At 47.0% G+C, this 19,903-nt stretch overlaps 8 protein-coding genes across 8 annotated transcripts; 3 read left to right on the top strand and 5 right to left on the bottom strand.

The window, feature by feature from the left end:
- Positions 1-178: 178 nt before the first annotated feature.
- Positions 179-1,704, bottom strand: FSUBG_7482 (uncharacterized protein; the record flags this gene model as incomplete). The annotated part of the gene is made up of 3 exons (XM_036685792.1): positions 179-679; positions 728-926; positions 983-1,704. 3 exons carry the CDS (start codon positions 1,702-1,704, stop codon positions 179-181), a joined length of 1,422 nt encoding a protein of 473 aa, XP_036536955.1.
- Positions 1,705-3,660: 1,956 nt separating this feature from the next.
- On the top strand, positions 3,661-4,502 carry FSUBG_7483 (uncharacterized protein; the record flags this gene model as incomplete). Its single annotated transcript, XM_036685793.1, has 2 exons — positions 3,661-4,348; positions 4,399-4,502. The coding sequence occupies 2 exons, from the start codon at positions 3,661-3,663 to the stop codon at positions 4,500-4,502; spliced, it is 792 nt and encodes a 263-aa protein (XP_036536956.1).
- A 145-nt stretch (positions 4,503-4,647) lies between these two features.
- On the bottom strand, positions 4,648-7,288 carry FSUBG_7484 (activator of stress 1; the record flags this gene model as incomplete). Its single annotated transcript, XM_036685794.1, has 7 exons — positions 4,648-5,031; positions 5,077-5,209; positions 5,411-5,613; positions 5,664-5,780; positions 5,832-7,038; positions 7,085-7,188; positions 7,286-7,288. The coding sequence occupies 7 exons, from the start codon at positions 7,286-7,288 to the stop codon at positions 4,648-4,650; spliced, it is 2,151 nt and encodes a 716-aa protein (XP_036536957.1).
- Positions 7,289-7,672: 384 nt separating this feature from the next.
- On the top strand, positions 7,673-9,964 carry FSUBG_7485 (uncharacterized protein; the record flags this gene model as incomplete). Its single annotated transcript, XM_036685795.1, has 2 exons — positions 7,673-8,451; positions 9,181-9,964. The coding sequence occupies 2 exons, from the start codon at positions 7,673-7,675 to the stop codon at positions 9,962-9,964; spliced, it is 1,563 nt and encodes a 520-aa protein (XP_036536958.1).
- Positions 9,965-10,290: 326 nt separating this feature from the next.
- FSUBG_7486 (uncharacterized protein) lies at positions 10,291-10,695 on the bottom strand (the record flags this gene model as incomplete). The annotated part of the gene is made up of 1 exon (XM_036685796.1): positions 10,291-10,695. The coding sequence occupies one exon, from the start codon at positions 10,693-10,695 to the stop codon at positions 10,291-10,293; it is 405 nt and encodes a 134-aa protein (XP_036536959.1).
- A 2,241-nt stretch (positions 10,696-12,936) lies between these two features.
- On the top strand, positions 12,937-14,849 carry FSUBG_7487 (uncharacterized protein; the record flags this gene model as incomplete). The annotated part of the gene is made up of 3 exons (XM_036685797.1): positions 12,937-13,143; positions 13,195-14,769; positions 14,823-14,849. 3 exons carry the CDS (start codon positions 12,937-12,939, stop codon positions 14,847-14,849), a joined length of 1,809 nt encoding a protein of 602 aa, XP_036536960.1.
- Positions 14,850-15,005: 156 nt separating this feature from the next.
- On the bottom strand, positions 15,006-16,652 carry FSUBG_7488 (ankyrin protein; the record flags this gene model as incomplete). Its single annotated transcript, XM_036685798.1, has 1 exon — positions 15,006-16,652. The coding sequence occupies one exon, from the start codon at positions 16,650-16,652 to the stop codon at positions 15,006-15,008; it is 1,647 nt and encodes a 548-aa protein (XP_036536961.1).
- A 304-nt stretch (positions 16,653-16,956) lies between these two features.
- Positions 16,957-18,578, bottom strand: FSUBG_7489 (uncharacterized protein; the record flags this gene model as incomplete). Its single annotated transcript, XM_036685799.1, has 2 exons — positions 16,957-18,122; positions 18,173-18,578. 2 exons carry the CDS (start codon positions 18,576-18,578, stop codon positions 16,957-16,959), a joined length of 1,572 nt encoding a protein of 523 aa, XP_036536962.1.
- Positions 18,579-19,903: the final 1,325 nt, after the last annotated feature.

Below are 19,903 nucleotides of genomic sequence, written 5' to 3' on the forward strand. Positions count from 1 at the left end.
TGGCCTTGGCAAACACGACATCTTTCCCCTCATTTGCTTAAATCATAGTAGTTTTTTTTTAAGATCGGCGAGAAGGCCGGTTTGCGATTCGCTTCATTTCAATTCGCCTTGGAGTACCAAACATCACTACCTGGCTCTCAAATACAGTAAAATTTCTATAACTTGGTTTCGTAATGCCTCAGATCAATGCCCGCTGAATCGCATCCATAGCCATGGCAGTGACAACACCTCGGCTTCCAATCTTTAGTGGCTTCGTCGCATAACTCCACAGCCATACCAACTCCCATCCGCCATCAAGCTGCTGACTCTCCAGTAGAATCCTGAGATCTCGGTCATTCTTCAGACCCAAAGATTGAGCACTCAAAGCTCTCATTGCAGCCCCGAGAATATTGTCATCGCATCCCATACGCTCTTCTACACATTCAACAAGTAAATCTCTCATTCTCTGAAGCTTTTCGTCAGATGGACGCCTGGCACAGAGGTCTGAGAGAATGTACAGGAACCAATCTGGAATTTTGTAGTAACGACTGCCGTGGAGAAAAGCTCTGGTCTCTAGTACGCGACAGAGATATTCGTAGACATTGGGGAGTTTATCGGACCAATCGTTGATTGTAAAGAAGCGAAAGACATTGGCGCAGACGCAGTGACAGAATCGCGGACGGTTCTTATTGAACCAAGCCTAGAAAATCATGAGAATTGAGAAGAAGTTCACTGCATCAGCACTTACTTCTGGAAGACCGTCTTTGTTGACGTATGATAATATGACGTCCCTCGCTTTGAGCTTTTGCTCCATGGAAACATCTTCCAGCATCGTCATTGCCAAAGACGTTGTGTCGGGATCATCCGGGTATGTCGTGCCATCATACGTAGGACTACCATGAAAGTAATTCCACGTATCACCCTCGTTCTTCAGCACAATAAGATCTCTATAACGAGAATAAGCATAAGGCAATAGGGAAAAATGCCCGTTCCAAGGACTTACCGATCTCCTGTATGATGCAAGATAAGCAGTTGAGAAAAGTTATCCGGCTGAAGGTTGCCTGTATTCATCGTGCAGAAAAGGTTCTTTGCATTCTGCTTCAAGTAAATCTTTGCGCGAGCAACAGGATCGCCCAATAGATTGTGGAGAACTCTTATCAGCTCATCGGTAGTGGTAAAAACAATGCCTTTGAACCCTAGGCATTGCGCGTTGACCACACTGCCGACTTTGTCGTCGATGAAGATGCAGTTTTTTGCTGACTCCTGTATCTTCTCCAAAAATGCAGTATAGACACCCATTTCTGGCTTTCTCTGTTGTAAATCGGAAGAGGCGACGAATTGATCGATCATACCACAGCTTTCGATCTCATCTTTGAGAAGAGCAAGTTCTGGTCCTGGGATATTGGACAAGCAACAGATTTTGGCTGCTGGATAAGCTGTTTTCAAATCTTTCATGGCAGAGACCAGGGCTTCGTTTGGCTGCATTCCATCTTTCATCTGTTCCAGGACCTCGGTCCAAGTCTCCAAATCAATGTTGAAGGCTTGAGCGACTTGGTTATAGGCCTCTTGCTTGGAGACTTTGCCTTTCTCGTATTCATGCCAGTATGGAGAGTCGAGAGCACTCTTGATCTGGGTTGAAGTCAGACCGACTGTGTTCTTGGAGCTGTAGTTAATTAGCACTCCACCCAAGTCAAGGACGACGGTTGTATAAGTTGAACGATGCATTTCAGTCGTAAAAGTCTGTATGATAGAGCAAGAGGAAGCTTGGATCTAGCAGATAAAATCCAGAAACTAAGCTTTTATATATCTACAGGAAATTCATGTTGGGTCAGAATCAATTATTACGCAAAGTCAGGCCATTGCTGTCAGAAAGCACATTCCAAATGTCATTAAGGATGCAGGTGTGATATTAATGTAGGTCGCTTAACCAAAAACGCATCATATCTAATCACCCAAGAAGATTTCATTTACCCAAAAGGGCAATGGATGTCACTTCCCGTCACGGATCAGTAATCATTGATGGCTAGTTATGTGCCGCTGATTGGCTTGAAATGCGATTGGTCAGGAAGGATTATCTCACCAAAGCCTGGCGTTGCAGTGAGCTGACTGGACGTGAAGATCAGTTACGATAAAGGCAAGGGCCGAGTTGAGATGTCGACTGTCTGTCTTATATTACAAAAAAAGGCTGTAGGATTAAGATATGGAACAGAGATGCTATATGATATGTAAGTTACATGCTGACCTTCTATGTTAAATACTTAATTATATAGAAGGCCCTGTGAAGTGTAATAAGACCAAGAGGTCCATTCTAATAATTAGTCTATTAGTACCTTTCCTAGAGGCTTGAGGTTATGTAGCATTAGTAAATAGCAAGAACTTTTATACTTACCATGTCCTAGTTCTAATTATTATTATTTAATCCTTATTTATATAAATTATCCAATACTATAACTACCTCTGTATTAAGTCTTTTACGTAGCGGCGTTAATATATTTTATATAACTGGTATTATCTTCTAAATCCATAAAGCTACAGTAGTAAGGCTGGAAAACTTATACAGGTAATATACCTCCAAGCTGCGTATTCAAGCCATAAGACTTTAAACCTATATCAATAAACAATGATTTCACCTTACCACTGCTCTGTTATCGCTACATAGCTAATATATTCCATATTTCAGCTACGACTACTAAAACACAAGCTGGATATATGAAATGACCCGACCATCATTGCGATTCGCGGGCCTCAATTACGCTTTTATCCCATAAGTGGCGGTGTAACGAGGAGCTGGAAGTTAATGACGCTTGGCAAAGAGGCGTTCCTTGGCATGCAAAACAGCTTCGAGAATACGAAATATAAACAGCTAAGTCTGGAGAAAGAAAGCTAAGTTCTTTAAGTCTTACTAATAATACAGTACGTCGATAAGATGCGCTGTGAACTTAAGCTTTAGAGGAGTACTCAAAAGGAGGACTCTAGAAAGTTAGCAGCAGTCTCAACTATTGCCAAGAGGATTCGGTGCCTGTTTCTGGCAGTAAATTCGGGCCCCCAATACACGGCTTGAGTCTAGATCTCGCGGAAAGAGCCACGACAGGTCCGACAGTCTTGGCAGGTTACATGGCATCTTTTTACCCCTGCCATCATTGGGCCTTAGACCCTTTGCCTTCTTGGCTACCGTATATTTGCGCTTTTACATTTCAACATAGCCTCAAAGGCCTCAACTCATCCTTATCTATTGGGGTCCAAATTGCAATGCATCGGCGGTATGGCTTGATATGTCAAGTCGTAAGTTATTGTCAAAGCGTCGTGCAGCACCTTGGAGTCCGCAAGGTTCGAGAACGCACCTGGGAGCTTAGATGTTACTTTGAAGGATTCGGAAGTCTTGAAGCAGAAGGTCGCTTCGGGTTCTGCGTTGCACAACATGATGGAATCACGTTGATAGGATATTGCCTAAAGGTACAGAAACATGCAATGGTATATGGCCCCCAAGATCTTGACAAAAGTGTTCCGTGATCGTGCGATACTGCCTGGCCCCCAAATGAGGAAACTCTTGAGATATCAGGCGCAAAGGGAGTGACAGAAGACATTGTAACGAATATGTATAAATAAGACAGACCGGGCTGGTGGTGGTTTAAAAGTAAGAACCTCGACTTTACCAGTATCTATCACAACATCCCAATAACTATGCATTCTTTCAAGATTATTCTCATCTCTCTTGTTCCTGTACTGGCGATGCCAGCGACAAGCCTACAGGACATGGACGATGAAGAGCCTTTTGACTTCGATCAGGGCTTCCTTGTCCCTGCGAACGTTTCAATCGAAGACTATGATTTTACTCCCATGGTCTCACTGTCTCATCTCAAAATACGCGACCTTGGAACATGGGAAGAACCTCTCGCTCCTGAGATGGGCAACATGACCGAATTTGATCTCGATACCCGTGCACCCAAAGAGACCAGACTCTTCTTCGGCAAGACTCAAGTTGACTATGGCTGTGAAGCCTCCATCAGAAACCCCCTCGGCACAGCCATCCACTCCATCTGCGGAAATGGAGACTGCGACAAGAGCGTCGTGTACACCCGAAAGGTCAAGCATATGGCTGGCGGTGGCCGTAGAAAGGACGCCTGGCTCCGTATCTCAGTCAGAGGCGAGTACTTTGGACGTCACACGCGAGGGTACATGGCCTCTGCTGTTCAAAAGTCAGTCACCCCCAAGACTGCCAAGCCAGCTATGCGATACTATCTCCCGACAAACCCAAACTTCCAGGCTCAGAGCTGTAAGATGTCCAAGTTCAGCAACTACATCAAGATGCGCAAGAACTTTGGGGATACCATCTATATGGAGATTGAAGTTAGCCTTCAGACTAGTAACAGTGAGTCATTGAATCGTGATGATAAGAAGGTTTAACTAATGCAAATATAGCACACTGCTTTACACCAAATCTTCTCAAAGAGGTTGCCGGTGCGCTCGGAGGGATTGGCGGTTCCTTTTTTGGTACTTTCGTTACTGCCATGATTGGTTGTTAAGTGAACGAATAGAGGGATTCTGATAGGCAGTCTTCAAGTTGCCATGGATATAGGCACTCAACTCCTATATCATCAATGTTGCGCGGGTCTAGATAGTGGAAGCATAAGTTGTCTGGTTTCCCATACATGCCTGATCTGGCGCTATCTAGATACCTAGTTCAGGCCCATCTGTAATCCTTTTCGTGATAATGCCAAACTTGCTCATGCCTGTATGTAACGTCGAGTCGTTACGCTTTTCATACTGCTCCTTGGTCCAAGGCCCTCTGACATCTTCCTCATCCATGTAATCCTTGCCGATCATCAGTTCCTTACGGTCCCAGAGAGGGTCAATGATTTCATTGTCCGAGTGCCAGCGACCAAAAACCTTTCCGCATCCCATAACGAGACCAACGATAGCAAAGCCATCGTCGGGACGGAGATGAGTAGGACGTTTAATTGGAAGTCGAGCATGCTCATTCGTTTCTCCCCCATTTTTGTCCCGTTTCATGTCTACGCCCCATAGAACTGAGCGGCCCCAATTGGTATGGATCTGGATTACAGGTTAGCTGGATTTCCATATAACTGGTCCACTTACCTCGATTGCCGTAGGCGCGGGATCATGATACGGGCCATGGTAAACCTTGATCTCTTCAATTCTTTCGCCGCCTTGGCCATCAATTTCGAAAGTATCCCAACGTTGCTCAGGCCAGATTGATCCATCGTCATCTCTGTCTCGTAAGTAGCGAGTCTCCCTATTAGTTACAAGGCGCAAGTTGCCCACGTCACAACTATGAGCTCCCGAGTAACTCAGGCTGTACTTATCTCGTATAAGGTATGCAGAAATGCTGCAAATCTGGGATAGTTGGCCTGTATCATTTGTGAGAATGAGGGTATTCAGGGGAACAAGGCTGTGCCAACGCCCACTATACCGAATGCGACCTTTCAACATCTGTAATCTCATATCAGAGTCAGGCGCGAGCAGACTCTTGAACATGTAGGTATTTCCAGCCCAACAAGACCCCTCGTGGGGTCTAGCTTCGGGGACTTCTGAAGGCTTTTCTCCACCATCGGTGCGGGCTTGTAAAAGCCACATTTTCTCGATGAAAGGATCAACACCGTATCGTTTATGTGCCTTCGAATCCAGATCAGTTTAAACTTCTAAAGGAGCCTGCAGATACTTACAGTAAGAGTACCTTTAATACCAATTATGGTCATATTCTCTGCAACAGCGAATGGCAATTTGAATAAGTGCGGATCGTCTTGGCCATACGTATGCTCAGAGCCATCGGTGAGATATACCTGCTATTGCGTGAGTATGTTGGAGATGTTTCCAGTTACCCGTTAACTCACTGTAACGCCCCTGCATGACGAATAATTCCAGGAACAAGCCTGCCAGGGTCTAAGGATAGATGAGGCATAGATATGGAAGACAAAGCACTTGATCCAGACGCCACCTGGGAAGGATCCCGTTGTCTGATATGAGCCTCTTTCCTGCGGTTCATGTCCGAAGATTCTCTGGTCTTCTCCAAAGCTGATAGCTATAGCTGACAAATCTCCTTCCGAGTTCCAGAAGAGGTCAAATGTCCATGGGCGTAGGAGTTCGTGCCAGCCCCGCAAGAAACTCGCTGAGCTAAAGTACAAGCCCGGCTCTCGCGTATCACCCAGTACCTGGAGGCCACTTTTGACAGCTTGGTATACGACGTAACCTTTTTCGGTAGGTGGGCATCGTGGTTCTCGAATATAAAGACTCTCAATCTGCTCACAGACCTTCCAGATTCTTCGACGATTGGCGATTGACAACATGAGTTTTGCGACTCCCGACCGTGGCTTTGAAGCATACTCGGCCCATTGGAAAATCTTCCTGTAGTCCCTGCCCTTCAGAGCTTGAGACTGTTCTCTCAAGCATTCGTGTAGCTCGGCAAAGTAAGGCAAATGGGTCACTATGCGTCTTTTCCAAAAAGAAGCATTGTCCCTCAAGCTCAAGAACGTAGTCCATGAGGCACAGGACAGATTTAGAAGACTTGTATTGTCCAAGAATTCCGAAATTATAAATAGGGCTGTTTCGGGAAGAGCCCTCAGTGGGTTTGACACCGACTTAGCTTCATAGCAGAACTGAAGAGCTTGGCTTTTAAATTCAGAACCTGAAATTAAAGAAGCAATCTTATCTTTAACTTCAGTACTGTATTGCGGGTTGGAGACTGTGTACTCTCTCCCAGGAATGCATATCCAGTACCAACTCGAAGCTTCATTGACATCCCCATAATCCAGAGAAAGACACCTTAGCTCTGGCGGCCGGATCTTTCTAACAACCGAGAATTGGTCGAAGGCTCTATAGAGTGCCCCTTTGTTGATCTTGGTAGGATCAGGACCTCCGGTCAAATACCATGCCAAAGTCTTATAGCATTCTGGGTGGAAGGGAATAACTCGTTCACGACATTTCTCGTTCTTGTAAACTTTCAGAGAACGCACATCAATACCCTCAAGGATGGGATCTTGTCGCGTTTCAGAAGACAGGTTCAAGAACCGCTGAACTCTGACTGGCCCTGATACATAGAACCTGATCAAGTTAGCATATTATATGGGAAGTAAATTACAAAACAGACTTGGAATTTTCAGCAGCAGAAGGATTATAGCCCAGGACCTGGGTTTGATTTGCCCACTCGACGTCAGCTGGACCGATAACATCTGGATCATACTTATAGCAATCCTTTGGGCGATTATAATAGGATGCAATGTTGTACCAAGCGACTGGGCCTCCGCAAATAGCGCACCACACATTCAAATGACTTAATTGAGTCATTTACCATCGGACGTCTGGCGAGCGGTCTGCAAAAAGCTCCAAAAGTGTGCTATTATCCAGTAATAGATGAGATAGCTGGCGAAGCTACTAGAGATATACCAGGGACCGGATAAAAGATAACGTTGATCAGTCTTGCACCTAATGATGTGGAGTTCAGCTCATCATGGATACGATTGACGTGTTGGTTGCAATCGGAGGTTACTGGATTAAGCCAAGCTCGAAATATGGCCTGACAACGTGGTCAGTTATTACTATAGCCGTGATAACATTGTAAGAGAATTTATTATAAAACGCACGCTGCACCCTGTTTGTCGGGCCTGCAATCTCCGTGCAGACAACACACACAATTCCTCAGATAACATCAGCTACCGATATCATCATAAGCGCCAATATGTCGGACATCTCAGAAATGATTGAGTTCTTATGGCGACCGCCACGAATAAACACAGGGCCTATAGTCAAACATCTGGTCAATGACAGAAAAGCCCCGGCGAACTTTCAGTATTATCGAAACTGGGGTTTCACGGTTTACCGTACTTTCTATGGCCCTGGCTCGGATACACACTGGGACACACTGATTGACGCCATAACTCGACAGACCTTGCTTGCACTCGGCTACCACGAAGATGACAGAATGTTCAATGAGGATATCAAAAGAAACCGGAGAAAATATAATGATAAAAGCGAGTACCTGGAGGATATAGATCGACTAAAGAAACTTTTTCGCCTCACCACCCGGGAAAATGCATTGTTACTCGATGGTCTCGACATCACCCAAATCCAAGAAATCTGCCGCAAAGAGCTTCCCCCGGCCAGGGAAAATATAGAAGTGGCCAAACATTGCTTTGCATTGGTTGCCGATGAGAGGGTACTGAAAGATGTTGCACGTGGAGTCTTTGTAATCACGGCTGTTGATTATGATGAGCATGAGGATCGATTCTGTCCGGAATGGGTTAGAATGTCAACAGGTGACATACTGAACCTCTGGGAGTCACTTTTTTTTGAGAGTTCTGGTTTTCGTACTATCCACTGTGCGATGGGATGGGAACTATCCAAACGCGACCTTGACACTTATGTCTGGAAGGGACTTGAATGCCTTGAGCCACTTGGCGATTGTTCTGAAGCTCAGACTGCAATACCGGGGTGGGACCCCAAGTTCACTCGATTCAGGTACGACTATTAGTCGCTGATGGTTTAAAGACGATTATGCCAAGCTATAGAATCCCAATTGTCTATGGAAGAGTGCATTATGAGTATCTATCGCGTTGTGACAATTCCAACCGCCTGTAATTAATGGATTGACATCATCTATTAGTACAAGAGCCGGCATCAGAGCATCTTGATTAAGCTGTACTGATTTCGCCTTATGACCAACTACCTTCTAGGGCGGGCTTGGATTGAAGCACCTTACTCGTCAGCAAATAAGACTACTGCTAGTATGAAGGACTCCACCGACACAGCATAACATTACGGATACACTGGGAATCACATGTTTTCCCTTCGCCCATGATCTGTTCAACCGCATTCACCGCTTTCTGAAAATCTCATAATTTGCATGTATCGCCAAATTCGCCACGATGCGGCCGCCCAGCCAAGTGTCAGCCTGTAATATCTTTTTTGGCTTAACATTGGCTAGTATCCTAAAATATGAAAAAGGCTGTGAGCAAAAAGCATGGAAACTCTAAACTAAAAGCACAAGAGAAGCCAGTATTTATGTATGGTACAGGGATCAGGCTAGCAGTGCCTAAGGCCACCACAAAACGATAAAAAACAATAAATGGAGAACACCTCCCCTCGATCATTTCCCCTCTACAGGTAACAACATCAATGAAACCGCGCCCGCATTTTCATTTCTTCATATTGTATTTGGCATACAAAACGCCTCGACCACATGGCCAGGCCTTACGAAATGATCGACATGCTATGGCAGCCTCCCAGCACACGTCAGGGGAGGATTATTCGCAAAGCGAAGGTTGATAGAACCCTTCCCGAAAACTCAAAGTATTACGCTCATTGGGGTTACACCATCTATCGCACGCACTATAGTCTCGAGTCCGATAAGCAATGGGATACGCTGCTTGACGCGCTAAAGCGGCAAACTATGCTTGCAGTTGGCTACTATCAAGACATGCCGTTTGAAGATGAGCTGATGCATCAACAAGCTGGTTTCCTGCCAAAAACCTGGTATTACGAAAGCCAAGAACAATACTCGGATGATATCAAACGAATAAAAGACTTGTTCCGTCTTGATATTCGTGAGGATCCATCACTCGACGGCTTGGGGGTCCATGAGATCCGCGAAATGTGTCTTCGTGATAGACCCGAGACACAACAAGCCATGGCAGGGCATCGGTTCAAATTCGTTCTTATTGTTGACAAAGCAGTATTTGAAGCCATCGAAAGAGGCGAGTTCGTCGTTAAGGCAGTCTCATATGACTGGGAGGACGGCTGGAATAATTGGGGCTGGATGAGAATACCAACGGGATATCTGCTTGCCCTTTGGCACTCGCTTATGAGAAGGGACGGTAAATACCATACGGTGCTATCTTTCGATGGTCCAGAAGAGGACTTAGAAGAGTACATATGGCCTGGTGCCTGGGACACAGACCCGACAAGTGAATGCTCCGAGATACGAGAATGCATTCACTACACCAATCAAAAGTACACAGGAAATGATACATAGATTAAAGGCACTTATTATGCTCATAGTCACAAAACAGCAAGTTAACCTCACAAATAATAAATAACTGATTACCGGATGTCTCTTTGTCAAGACAGTCTAGCCCGACCGTATATCTGATGCAAGCTATAACCACTCTCCCAATAGCAGTACTCGTACAGCCACGGCAAAATTTAGTAATAACCCGCGAACGACCGACTTCGCTACATATCCCAAGTGCATTGAATTCTCATCGTCAAGAGCAATGCCAAAGCACAAGTGAATCAACTCGAAGCTATGGAAAAAAACCCGAGAACAAGAAACATCACCCGAGATAAGTTCCTTCGCCACTAAGCCTGAAGTGTAATATCCCAATCTGTGAGGATGTGAAGGAAAGGAATCTTGGCTTCCAGTGAGTTGAGCGTTTCCAACACCTGATCTGCAATAGGGTCATCTGTGTGCTCCCAAATATTTCTCATCTCAGCTATGCTCGCCAGTAAGAAGCTTTTGGCGTTGACAACTGCCATTTCGTACCAGTCGGTCAGCCACTCTCTAAAGAACACTGCGATGTCGGCTTTGACACCTGGACGCGCGAGCTTCCACATGGTTTGGGCTGTGTGCAACTGTTCATACATGTCATTCAAGATATTCGCCATTTTGCCGTGAATATTTGGGCCGGTCTGGGTATTCATATAGTCAAATGAAGCGATGGCTGCGCGCATAATTGCCAGGGCTTCGTCAGGACTTGACTTCATTTTTTTCAAACGGTTGTCGTACGCCATGGGGTTCGTGTGCTATATTACCTAGAAGGTGTCAGCTAGGCATGACATGATGTCGAAATCCTCTCGGTGTTTCTTGTATTGAGGAACATACAGCGCCTTTAACCACGTCTAGGAGGTTCTGAGTAATAACGAAGTTTTTGTCATTTGTATAACTACCCAGGCACTCAAATAGACGACCGAAAAGGTTGGCATTGTCGAAATTGGGATTGCCAACGATAGGGCACCAGAACTTCCGAAAACGGTCTAACTCCCCTATTGCCGGTATGTATTCCTCTGAGGCTTCATGGCATAATATCCGATATCTACAACTCTCAGTATCGTTTCCATTCATCTTTAAGATATCATAGTGCGAGGTAGGCCTTTTAATCTAAGACATCTAAAAGCATTACCAAATCTCTATCTAAATCCTTCCTATGGTAAGTTCGCTACATAGTATAGCCCAAGTAAGTACGATGCCTCGAGTCCTCAGTAAATATCCGCTTAAAAAGTTTCTTGATTTCGCCCGGGTGCTAAGGAGGCCTTCATACAAGCTTAATCATACCTAGGCTGCGACCGTTGGCATCGTAGTAAGGCTAGCAGACCTCTAGTGCTTGATGTCTTTGCGTTATGGGGCGATAGGTGGAGGTATCGGGAAGCTTTGTAAATGCTTCAAATCTGGGAAGGCCGTAGTCTCAGGCTCGGTCACGATTGCCGCGTTCGGCAGGTCGCTTATTTCACCAATGCACTTCCTGACAATTCCGCCGTTGGACTGACAAACTGTTTGTCAGTTCAGGGCACTGGCATAGGTCCACATCCGGCACTATTATTATTCCCTGAACCACGGGAGAGGCCGAAGCGGCTTGCCAGGATCTTAATTCTTAACAATGTTAGTGACTAATTTCACGGCTTCTCACCCGTACGCGGGCTCGGATCATTTGGTCCCCCGCTAGTCCCGTGGAGCCGTGGACCCCTAATTTGACACTAACAGAACCAACAACAAACATATGCTTCAACCAACACAGCGTTACATACGCCGCGGAGGGAATTCATCCTGCTGAAAATTTTTCTCAGCCGTATCCGTCTTGGCAGTAGTGCAGGGCAATGGACCTCGGCAGATTGGAATGAAGTCAGAACCATCAGCGACTTCATCAAGAAAGAGAATTCGGATCCTGGTGAACCCTGATTGTCGATTACCTGAAGCTAAATTGGGTTCGGTAACATCCGAAGGATGCAGATCATCCCGCCAGCCACATAAGTGTAGCTTACAGGGCTGTTTAGAAGAATGGTCATTGGTGACATCCAAAAACCCCCATGATGCATCTTCATTATAATTCGCCCAGGACACTTCTGGTACAACTTCAAACCACCCAGTTTTTATTGGCTGGGACACGTTGTCCTTACGACGAGAGCATCAAAACTTCTGAGCCTCGGTCAGAACCCACTCAAGCTAATTAGCCGGAGAAAAGTTCCTAGCCCGTCCTCAGAATAAGGTTCCAAAAATACGGGTGATGAATCTTGAGTCAGATTGTAATTTGACCGCCGTGATTGTGCCCAGTTTAGGAAGGTGTCTCGCGATTTGACTGTTGGTTCATGCAACCAGTGACATTCAGCGTGAACGAAGCGGGGATTTCATGGGTGTGATGGACAGGTCAAGGGTGAACCGGACGAGCTCAGCCGCAACGGGACTAACTCGCCAGGCCCATCAATGACCCGCACAGCGTTCCCCCCGTCGGTCGCCCTACCCAGATGAAAACATACTTCTAAAGTCCTTGGCTCGGCTCGGTCTGTTCCGGACAGAAGCCTTTGTAGTGCCGAGCTGCGAAGTTCGACAAGACATGCAGGGGCGTAAATCTGCCCGACAAGCTTGCGCCGAGGTTTCAGCTCATGGCATCAAGTGTTCTTGGCAATGACTCCCCAATGATCCGATTTTCTGCAAAAGAACCTGCATCACGGCTGTTGGTTCTCGTGAAGCTGCAAGAGTTAGGCAACCGTGCATTGGCTTGTTCAATCGTTCGAGTTTTTGTTACACGATGAACCAGGCAGAGAAATGGCCGTGGTTGACAAACTTGGTGAGGTATTATCAAGAAGTGAAAAATGCAGTCAACGGTGGTCGGTGAAAACGATCGCAGTGAAAAGGATTTATTTAAATATCTTAATGACAGCAAGAAATACGTTAACATCATCTCATTCCACTCTTCACTTAATCTCGAATTGTCACTGGCTTCACTGTCCATCATGCACTTATCGACTGTCTTTATTCCCGGCCTGTTGGCCGTTGGAGTCACTGCATCACGAGGCCAAAGGCTTCGACGACAAGACGGTCAGGTTGACCCCGGGCAGCCATCTGACTGCACCTGGTGGGAAACAAAGGAAGAGGACTACCAAGATTGTACTTATCTTGAAGAGGGCTGGAATCTTAAGCACTCGCAATTTGTCGAATACGTACGTGACAGGCAAATCGGGAGAAAGGCGTCGCTAACGTACGTGTTATAGAACCCCAGCGTCAAAGATGATTGCAGCGGCATGCAATTTGGCCACTCATACTGCGTCGAGGTCAACAACGGTATTCCTCGCAAGGGAGAGACTACGACAACTCAAGCCGCCGAACCTGAGCCTACCAAGGACTCCAAGCCTAGTCCAACTCAGGCTGGGCTTATCGATACGTGCACGTCCTTCTACCAGGCCAAGAAGGGAGATTCGTGCGCCAAGATCATTTCTGACTACAAGACATTTGACTTTGATGACTTTTACAAATGGAATCCGGCTGTTGACAAAGACTGCAGTGGGATCTGGGCTAACACTTGGTATTGTGTTGGCGTTCCTGGGACGCCTACTTCTCCCCCAACACGAACAGCTGAGTCTACAACCAAGCCAACAGGCCCCACAAAGCCCACTGCTACCCAGGAGGGGATCATTGAGAGCTGCACCGCGTTTCACCAGGCTGCCAAAGGTGAAACATGTGCAAAGATCGTGGCTAGTTACGGCACATTCGACTTTGATTCCTTCTTCAAGTGGAATCCTGCTGTTGGTAAAGACTGCAGCGGTATTTGGGCCAACTACTACTACTGTGTCGGCGTCCCTGGCACGTCTACTATGAAGCCCTCTGCGACGTCGCCTAAGCCAACAGCGACTGGCGGCATTGAGACCCCTTCGCCCATTCAAGAAGGCATTGCGAAGAACTGCAATAAATTCCACCAGGTCGCAAAGACTACTACCTGCTCTTCGATCGAGTCATATTACAAGCTGCCGCTTGCGCAATTCCTTGCGTGGAACCCGGCGGTTGGAAAGGACTGTAGTGGCCTCTGGGCTAATTACTGGGTGTGTGTTAGCGTCGATGGGTACAAGCCAGCCACTACGACAACCGCTAAACCCACTACTACCAAGCCCGCGAACGGGATTGAAACGCCTTCACCCATTCAGGATGGGATGGTCAAGAACTGTGAAAAGTTCCACCAGATCAAGTCCACCACTACCTGCACCTCCATCGAGAACTACTACAACCTCCCACTTTCGACATTCCTGTCGTGGAATCCCGCTGTTGGTAAGGACTGCACGGCATTGTTAACCAATTACTGGGTCTGCGTTGCCACTGTCGGTTGGAAGCCCCCCACCAAGACCACCACTAAACCCACTGCCACTACCACCAAGTCTCCAAACGGTATCTCGACGCCACCGCCGATCCAAAACGGCATGGTGAGCAATTGCAACAAGTTTCACATGGTGACCAAGACCACAACCTGCGACTCCATTCAGAATTACTACAAGATCTCAATGGAAGACTTTGCAAAGTGGAACCCTGCTGTTGGCTCGAAATGTACGGGTCTCTGGGCTAACTACAATGTCTGCGTCGGTGTAATTAGCGGTACCCCGACCAAGCCCAGCACTGGTGTCAAGACGCCGTCGCCTATCCAGTCAGGCATGGTAAGCAACTGTAAGAAGTTTCATCCAGTCGCCTCCACGACAACATGCGACTCGATTCAGAAGTACTACAAGATCACCATGGCCCAATTGGTCAAGTGGAATCCGGCGATCGGGGCCAAATGCACTGGGCTTTGGGCAAAGTATTATGTATGCGTTGGGGTTTAGATGAACATGTACATTACGTCACGGTATGTTCGCAGCTAGGCCATTGGGGTCTTAGAACTTAACTATGTATTCTGCATCCCACTGACTCAGTTTTCTTACTCTCTTGGACTGGGACGCTATTGTATATTACCCTTTTCCCGCTACCTGTGTTTTGTTGGAGCTGCTTTGAGTTTGAGATCAGTGAAGTAATCCTCACAGAGGCTCCAAGACCCAAACTTCTATTTCCCGCGAGCACCATCAAGCCACTCCGCCCTGGAATCATCATATATCTGTCGAGCCGATTTCCCAGCTCCGTTTTGGAGGTCCATCAGTTGCGCCCCTCCAGCTTTCACCACTGTATCTAGTATATCATCTTGTGCTCTCATAAGCTCATCCGCTTCACTGCGTGACTTGTCTCGGGGGCAACGAAAATAAGCAATTGTATGGATAGGTGTGTCTTGCTTGGAGTTTCGCAGAACAGGGTCAGCGCCATACTGGAGCAAGAGTGAGATAGCATCGCTACCAAACTTTACGCTAGAGCACGCAGCATGCAGTGGCGTGTTTCCAGCATCATCAACGTCTGTAGTTTTGGCGCCGTGGGTGAGCAAAAGCGATACAGTGACTGGGTCAATAGGTGCGTCGTCGTTATAGCTCTGGAACAAAGTATGTAGAGGCGTCTCATCCTTGTAATTGCGAAGGGCGGCATCCGCACCGCGGCTGCATAGGAGTTCGAAGATAGGTGTATACATCTTGCCATTCTTGCCGAAGTATTGGGTGGCGTAATGTAATGCTGTATTTCCGTCATTATCTTGGGTGTTGACCGTAGTGGGAGCGAAGTCTAAGAGCTGTTCAATGGTGCGGGTGATATTTCCAGCTCTCTCATGGAGCATCAATGCTGGGATAGCACTAGGCGCATCCGGTAATTGGTTTCGAGCCGCCCAGTGAAGAGGGAGGCTTCCAACGCAGTCTGGAGAGCACACCATGCCGGTGATACTAACTCCATCATTTCTGCGATCAACCAGAGTCTTGACGCCGCTGGGGTTTGCTCGGAACGATGCAAGAAACAGTGCAGTGACCTCCACCTCGACGGGTAAATCACGTTGAGACCCAAAGCCCAGGTCCCATGAGCCTGCTGCTACCTTGTAATGGACGTCGGCGCCTCCATCGATGAGCCTTTCAAGTAAATCGGTACTTGCCCACTGCGCAGCCAAAGTTAGAACACTAGGGCGCTTTTGACCCTTATCGTTCGTCGGGTGGACAACATCAGAAGCGCAGGCGCCATGATCAAGCAGTAGATTTATTACCGCCTTATTATTCTCATAACAGATCTCGTTCCAGGGTGGGGAAAGATAATATGCAAATGAAAAGAGATCCGCAGCGGCCGCAAGCGCTGTAAAGCCTCTAAAGTCTCGATCGTGAATACTGGCGTACAGTGGCTGGGTGTCGAGGAGCCATTGCACGATCTCAATATGCCCGAATTGGGCGGCCACATTCAAGAGCTGGAAATTGGCCCTCATCAACCTGATAGGTTTCGTCTTATCAAGTCCTTTCGTTGTGTAAGCCAAAAGCGTTTGGAGTGTGCCGAGACTGCCACTTTCGGCTGCGAAACGGAACCAATCGCCGAAGTCACAAATGGCTTCGTCACCATCAGGAAGCTGGAAAAGGTTTGGGATGGCCCGAGGGTCAATAGCGAAGTATCTCTCGAGAAATTCAACGTCATTGTGGGTAACTATCGTGTAAAGTAGTTCCTGGCCTTCTTGCTCATGGATAAGTGTACCATTGCGATCAGTTATAGTTATGGGGACATCGAAAGGAGATCTGTTGATCGGTTTCTGAGTGAATTGCCGATAGAGTGAGTCGGTATTGGAGGGAGGAGAAGTCGCCATGACTGGGTGGATGAGTTCGTTGTTGAAGGAAAGAGAAAAGTGTTCGAGGGAAGTTATTAAGCACCGTGCGTAGCTTGATAATTGGTACCGGGAATAAGTGGAGATGTGCAGGACTGATAACAGCCAATCAAATACGGTAGACGAGACCTTTCGGCGAAGAGTCAGAGCAGAGCCCATCTCAAGCTTGAATTATCAGAAGACGCCCACACAGTAATGTCTAACTAATTACACGCCCCGCCAAAACCATCCACCCAGCCGCCCACTAGCGCATCCACACCCCTAAGTACTCCAATTAAATTATCGCTCAGGATGCAACTCCAACACAGACGTAGTAGTGCAGCCAGAGACCCGAACAGTCATTGCCAACCTTAGAATTCCACTTGTAAAAGTCTGCCAGGCTGATATGGGACTTCTCAGCGATAGAATAGCAGCCGTCGCCGTTATCAACATAATGCCACTTGTTGCAATTATCGACAATACCAGGTTGTGTAGGGCTGGGCACCTTTTCGCTAGTTGAAGTCGGTGTTGTCGAAGCAGTGACAGCAGTTGCTTTGGTACCGGTAGGAGATTCGGTGCCCGTCGCTCGACTGGTAGCAGCCTCGGTAAGTGCAGGTAGATCCCATCCAGTAACAGGCTCGACACAGTAGGCATTGCCGACAATCAAATCTTGGTCACAAGTGGTCTTGTTCAGAGATGGGTTGATCTCAGTAAAGAGGTTGATGGCAACGTCATTTGCAAGACAAATCTGCGTACAGCTGAGGTCACCGTCGTATGTGAACCAGTGGCTACACTCTAAGGTAGTGCCGTTGGCAACGGTCGTACCAGAAGGAGGGTCAACGCGCTGAGGTTCGACGTTCGCAGTGTTGTTGTTAAGTGGCTGCCCAGCATATAATCCTCCCGGTGTTGAAACACACAAGGTACTGCCCCAGTAGGGATCCGCGTCATGCAAATTGGTGCAGTTCCAGTTGAGTTGAGAATTGTACGACAGGAGCTGGTCGCTCATGATACCATTGTTCAAGGCGATATCGAGACAGGTATCACCTTTCTGCACCTGGTAAATGTTGGTGCATGTAAGCGGAAGGCAGAGGTTGGTCCCAGCGGCGATCTTAGTACAGTCGAAAATGTTGGAGTTGATGTAATACATGGTCGCCGCGGACACTCCCTGAGACAGCGCGATCGAGTCGCAGCTATCACCAGCTTTCGCGTCGTATATCTTACCAGATACGCAGATATCGCTACTGGCATCGGGGTTCGTGACATTGAATGCACTATCTGTGGCGTTGAAGTTGTCTACCTTCAGGTCACATGTCTTTGCAACGTACTGATAGTTAGATTGCGCATACTCATCATAAGCTCCCGTATAAGCGTCAGCTTGCATGATCTTATACTGTTCCACGTTGCAGTAAGAGCACAAGTCAGACTTTGAGAGTTTAGAGACATCGTCAACCTCTGGAAACGCTGCAATAACGTCTAACAGAATTAGCATAAAGCTAAAAAGGATAATTCACAAGGACACTTACCGTGGCAGAGCTTTCCAGTTTTGGGGTCGGTGAAGCAAGTCTGGTTCCAACTGCTCCATAGCTTATCAACCATGTGGACAAAAGACATGCCAGGGACCATCTCTTCGGTGCCACAAGCTGAAGCAACTTTTGTTCGCATGTGTCCAATAGCACCTCCACAGGTTGGGCGGCACACTAGCTTGGTGATTGCTGGATCATCACTGTCGAGATATCCATCAACCGCCAGGCCTGCAGTCTCATCAGCACAGTTGATGGACTGGTAAAGAGTGGCTTCGCAGACAGAAGGTAGTCCCGCACTAGAAAGAGAGCCTTCCGGGAACATGGAGAGACCAGCTGCATCAGCCAATCGGGTGACGATGGCGAGGCCAGCAAGAAGGACATGGCCGAGGTTGAGGGTGGCCCTCATCGTGTAGTGTAAAGAAATATGAAAGAATGACAAAAGACGTCAAAGGAGTGACTAAAAAGCAATAGGTTCTGATAGATAAGTGACACAGACGAAGAATGAACAACCTTTATGAGATTGCAGCGTCCTGAACTGAATAATTGTCTCAGTACGCTCGTTTCTGTTACGAAAGCAAGCCAGTATGTTCGCGGCACGGAACGCAAAGGCGCCTTAGTAGGTTCTTCGAACCCGATATGGCAGTTCTGTCCTCAAAAGTCGCCCCTGGAAGTTGTTGCCGGCTTGGCATCATAAGGCATGTCACTCGATGAATCGGAAAGCAGAAGTACCTCGCATGAGGTTCCACTAGATTCTCTACTGGTGGTCAAAACTATCCGAGGCCCTGACATGACCTGATCATCCCCACTCTGATAAGCGGCGCTCGTGATTAGTGTAACGTAACTAATCAGGGCGGTAATTTCTATTACTGTCTGTGGACCTGGGCTAATGGATATCGTGAGAAGTTTTACCCATGCTATTTTACCTATAGACCCCAGTTAGTATCCTTGTTGGGGCGTGTAGCAAAGAGGGCCATGGATCTTCGATATCCACTTTTGCTCCATCGACCAACATCTGTCCAACCATAGACAAGTGTCCAACAAACAACTCGAGGCAAACATGTCGGACATTTATCCCGCTAAGACTAGAATTCTGATCCCCGGCCCTGGAGGAGACTAGTTTCACGACAGAACCAACAGATATCCATAAACGCAACGACTTTAGGCCGAAAAAAACAGTGAGGACCAACAAAAGACGCACAGAACAGCGTTTTTCAGATCACAGGCAGGTGAACAAGGAGATGGCCTCGCCAATCAAGGCCATGTTCGGCACGTTGAAGCCGATTACTAGGGTGTGAAATTGTTTTTACCCAAGGTTTTTGCTCAAGATAGTGGAACAAACATACCTGGTAAAAGACCCAACTGCAGAAATTACTGTTTCAGCTTGCTCGCTGGGTAAGTTAGGCATGAGATTAACCTTCGACTCAAGCATGTACCCGCTGTAGGGGCCCGTGACGCGCCGAGGCCGAGGGTACTCTTCTATCCGAAATAGGACGCCACATAGGGCCTTCTCTAGTTGTGCTCAAGTAAAAGTGTTATTGAAGATAAATGCTCTACTACCTTTGTAATTCTTGTCTATAGCAAAGCAATGGTCAAATCGTAGCTGAGCACTTGCCTTGTCACTCGTTATTCTTTACTTGTCTATCCATTCACTCACTTATTGTCACTCTTTTGATACACGTTTCGACTTAGACATCATCTTTCTTTTGGTTACACAACACTCCTTCTTATCAT

This window comes from Fusarium subglutinans (genome assembly GCF_013396075.1).
Source record: "Fusarium subglutinans strain NRRL 66333 chromosome Unknown NRRL66333_c0000097, whole genome shotgun sequence".
In the NCBI taxonomy this organism is placed as follows: Eukaryota; Fungi; Ascomycota; class Sordariomycetes; order Hypocreales; family Nectriaceae; genus Fusarium; species Fusarium subglutinans.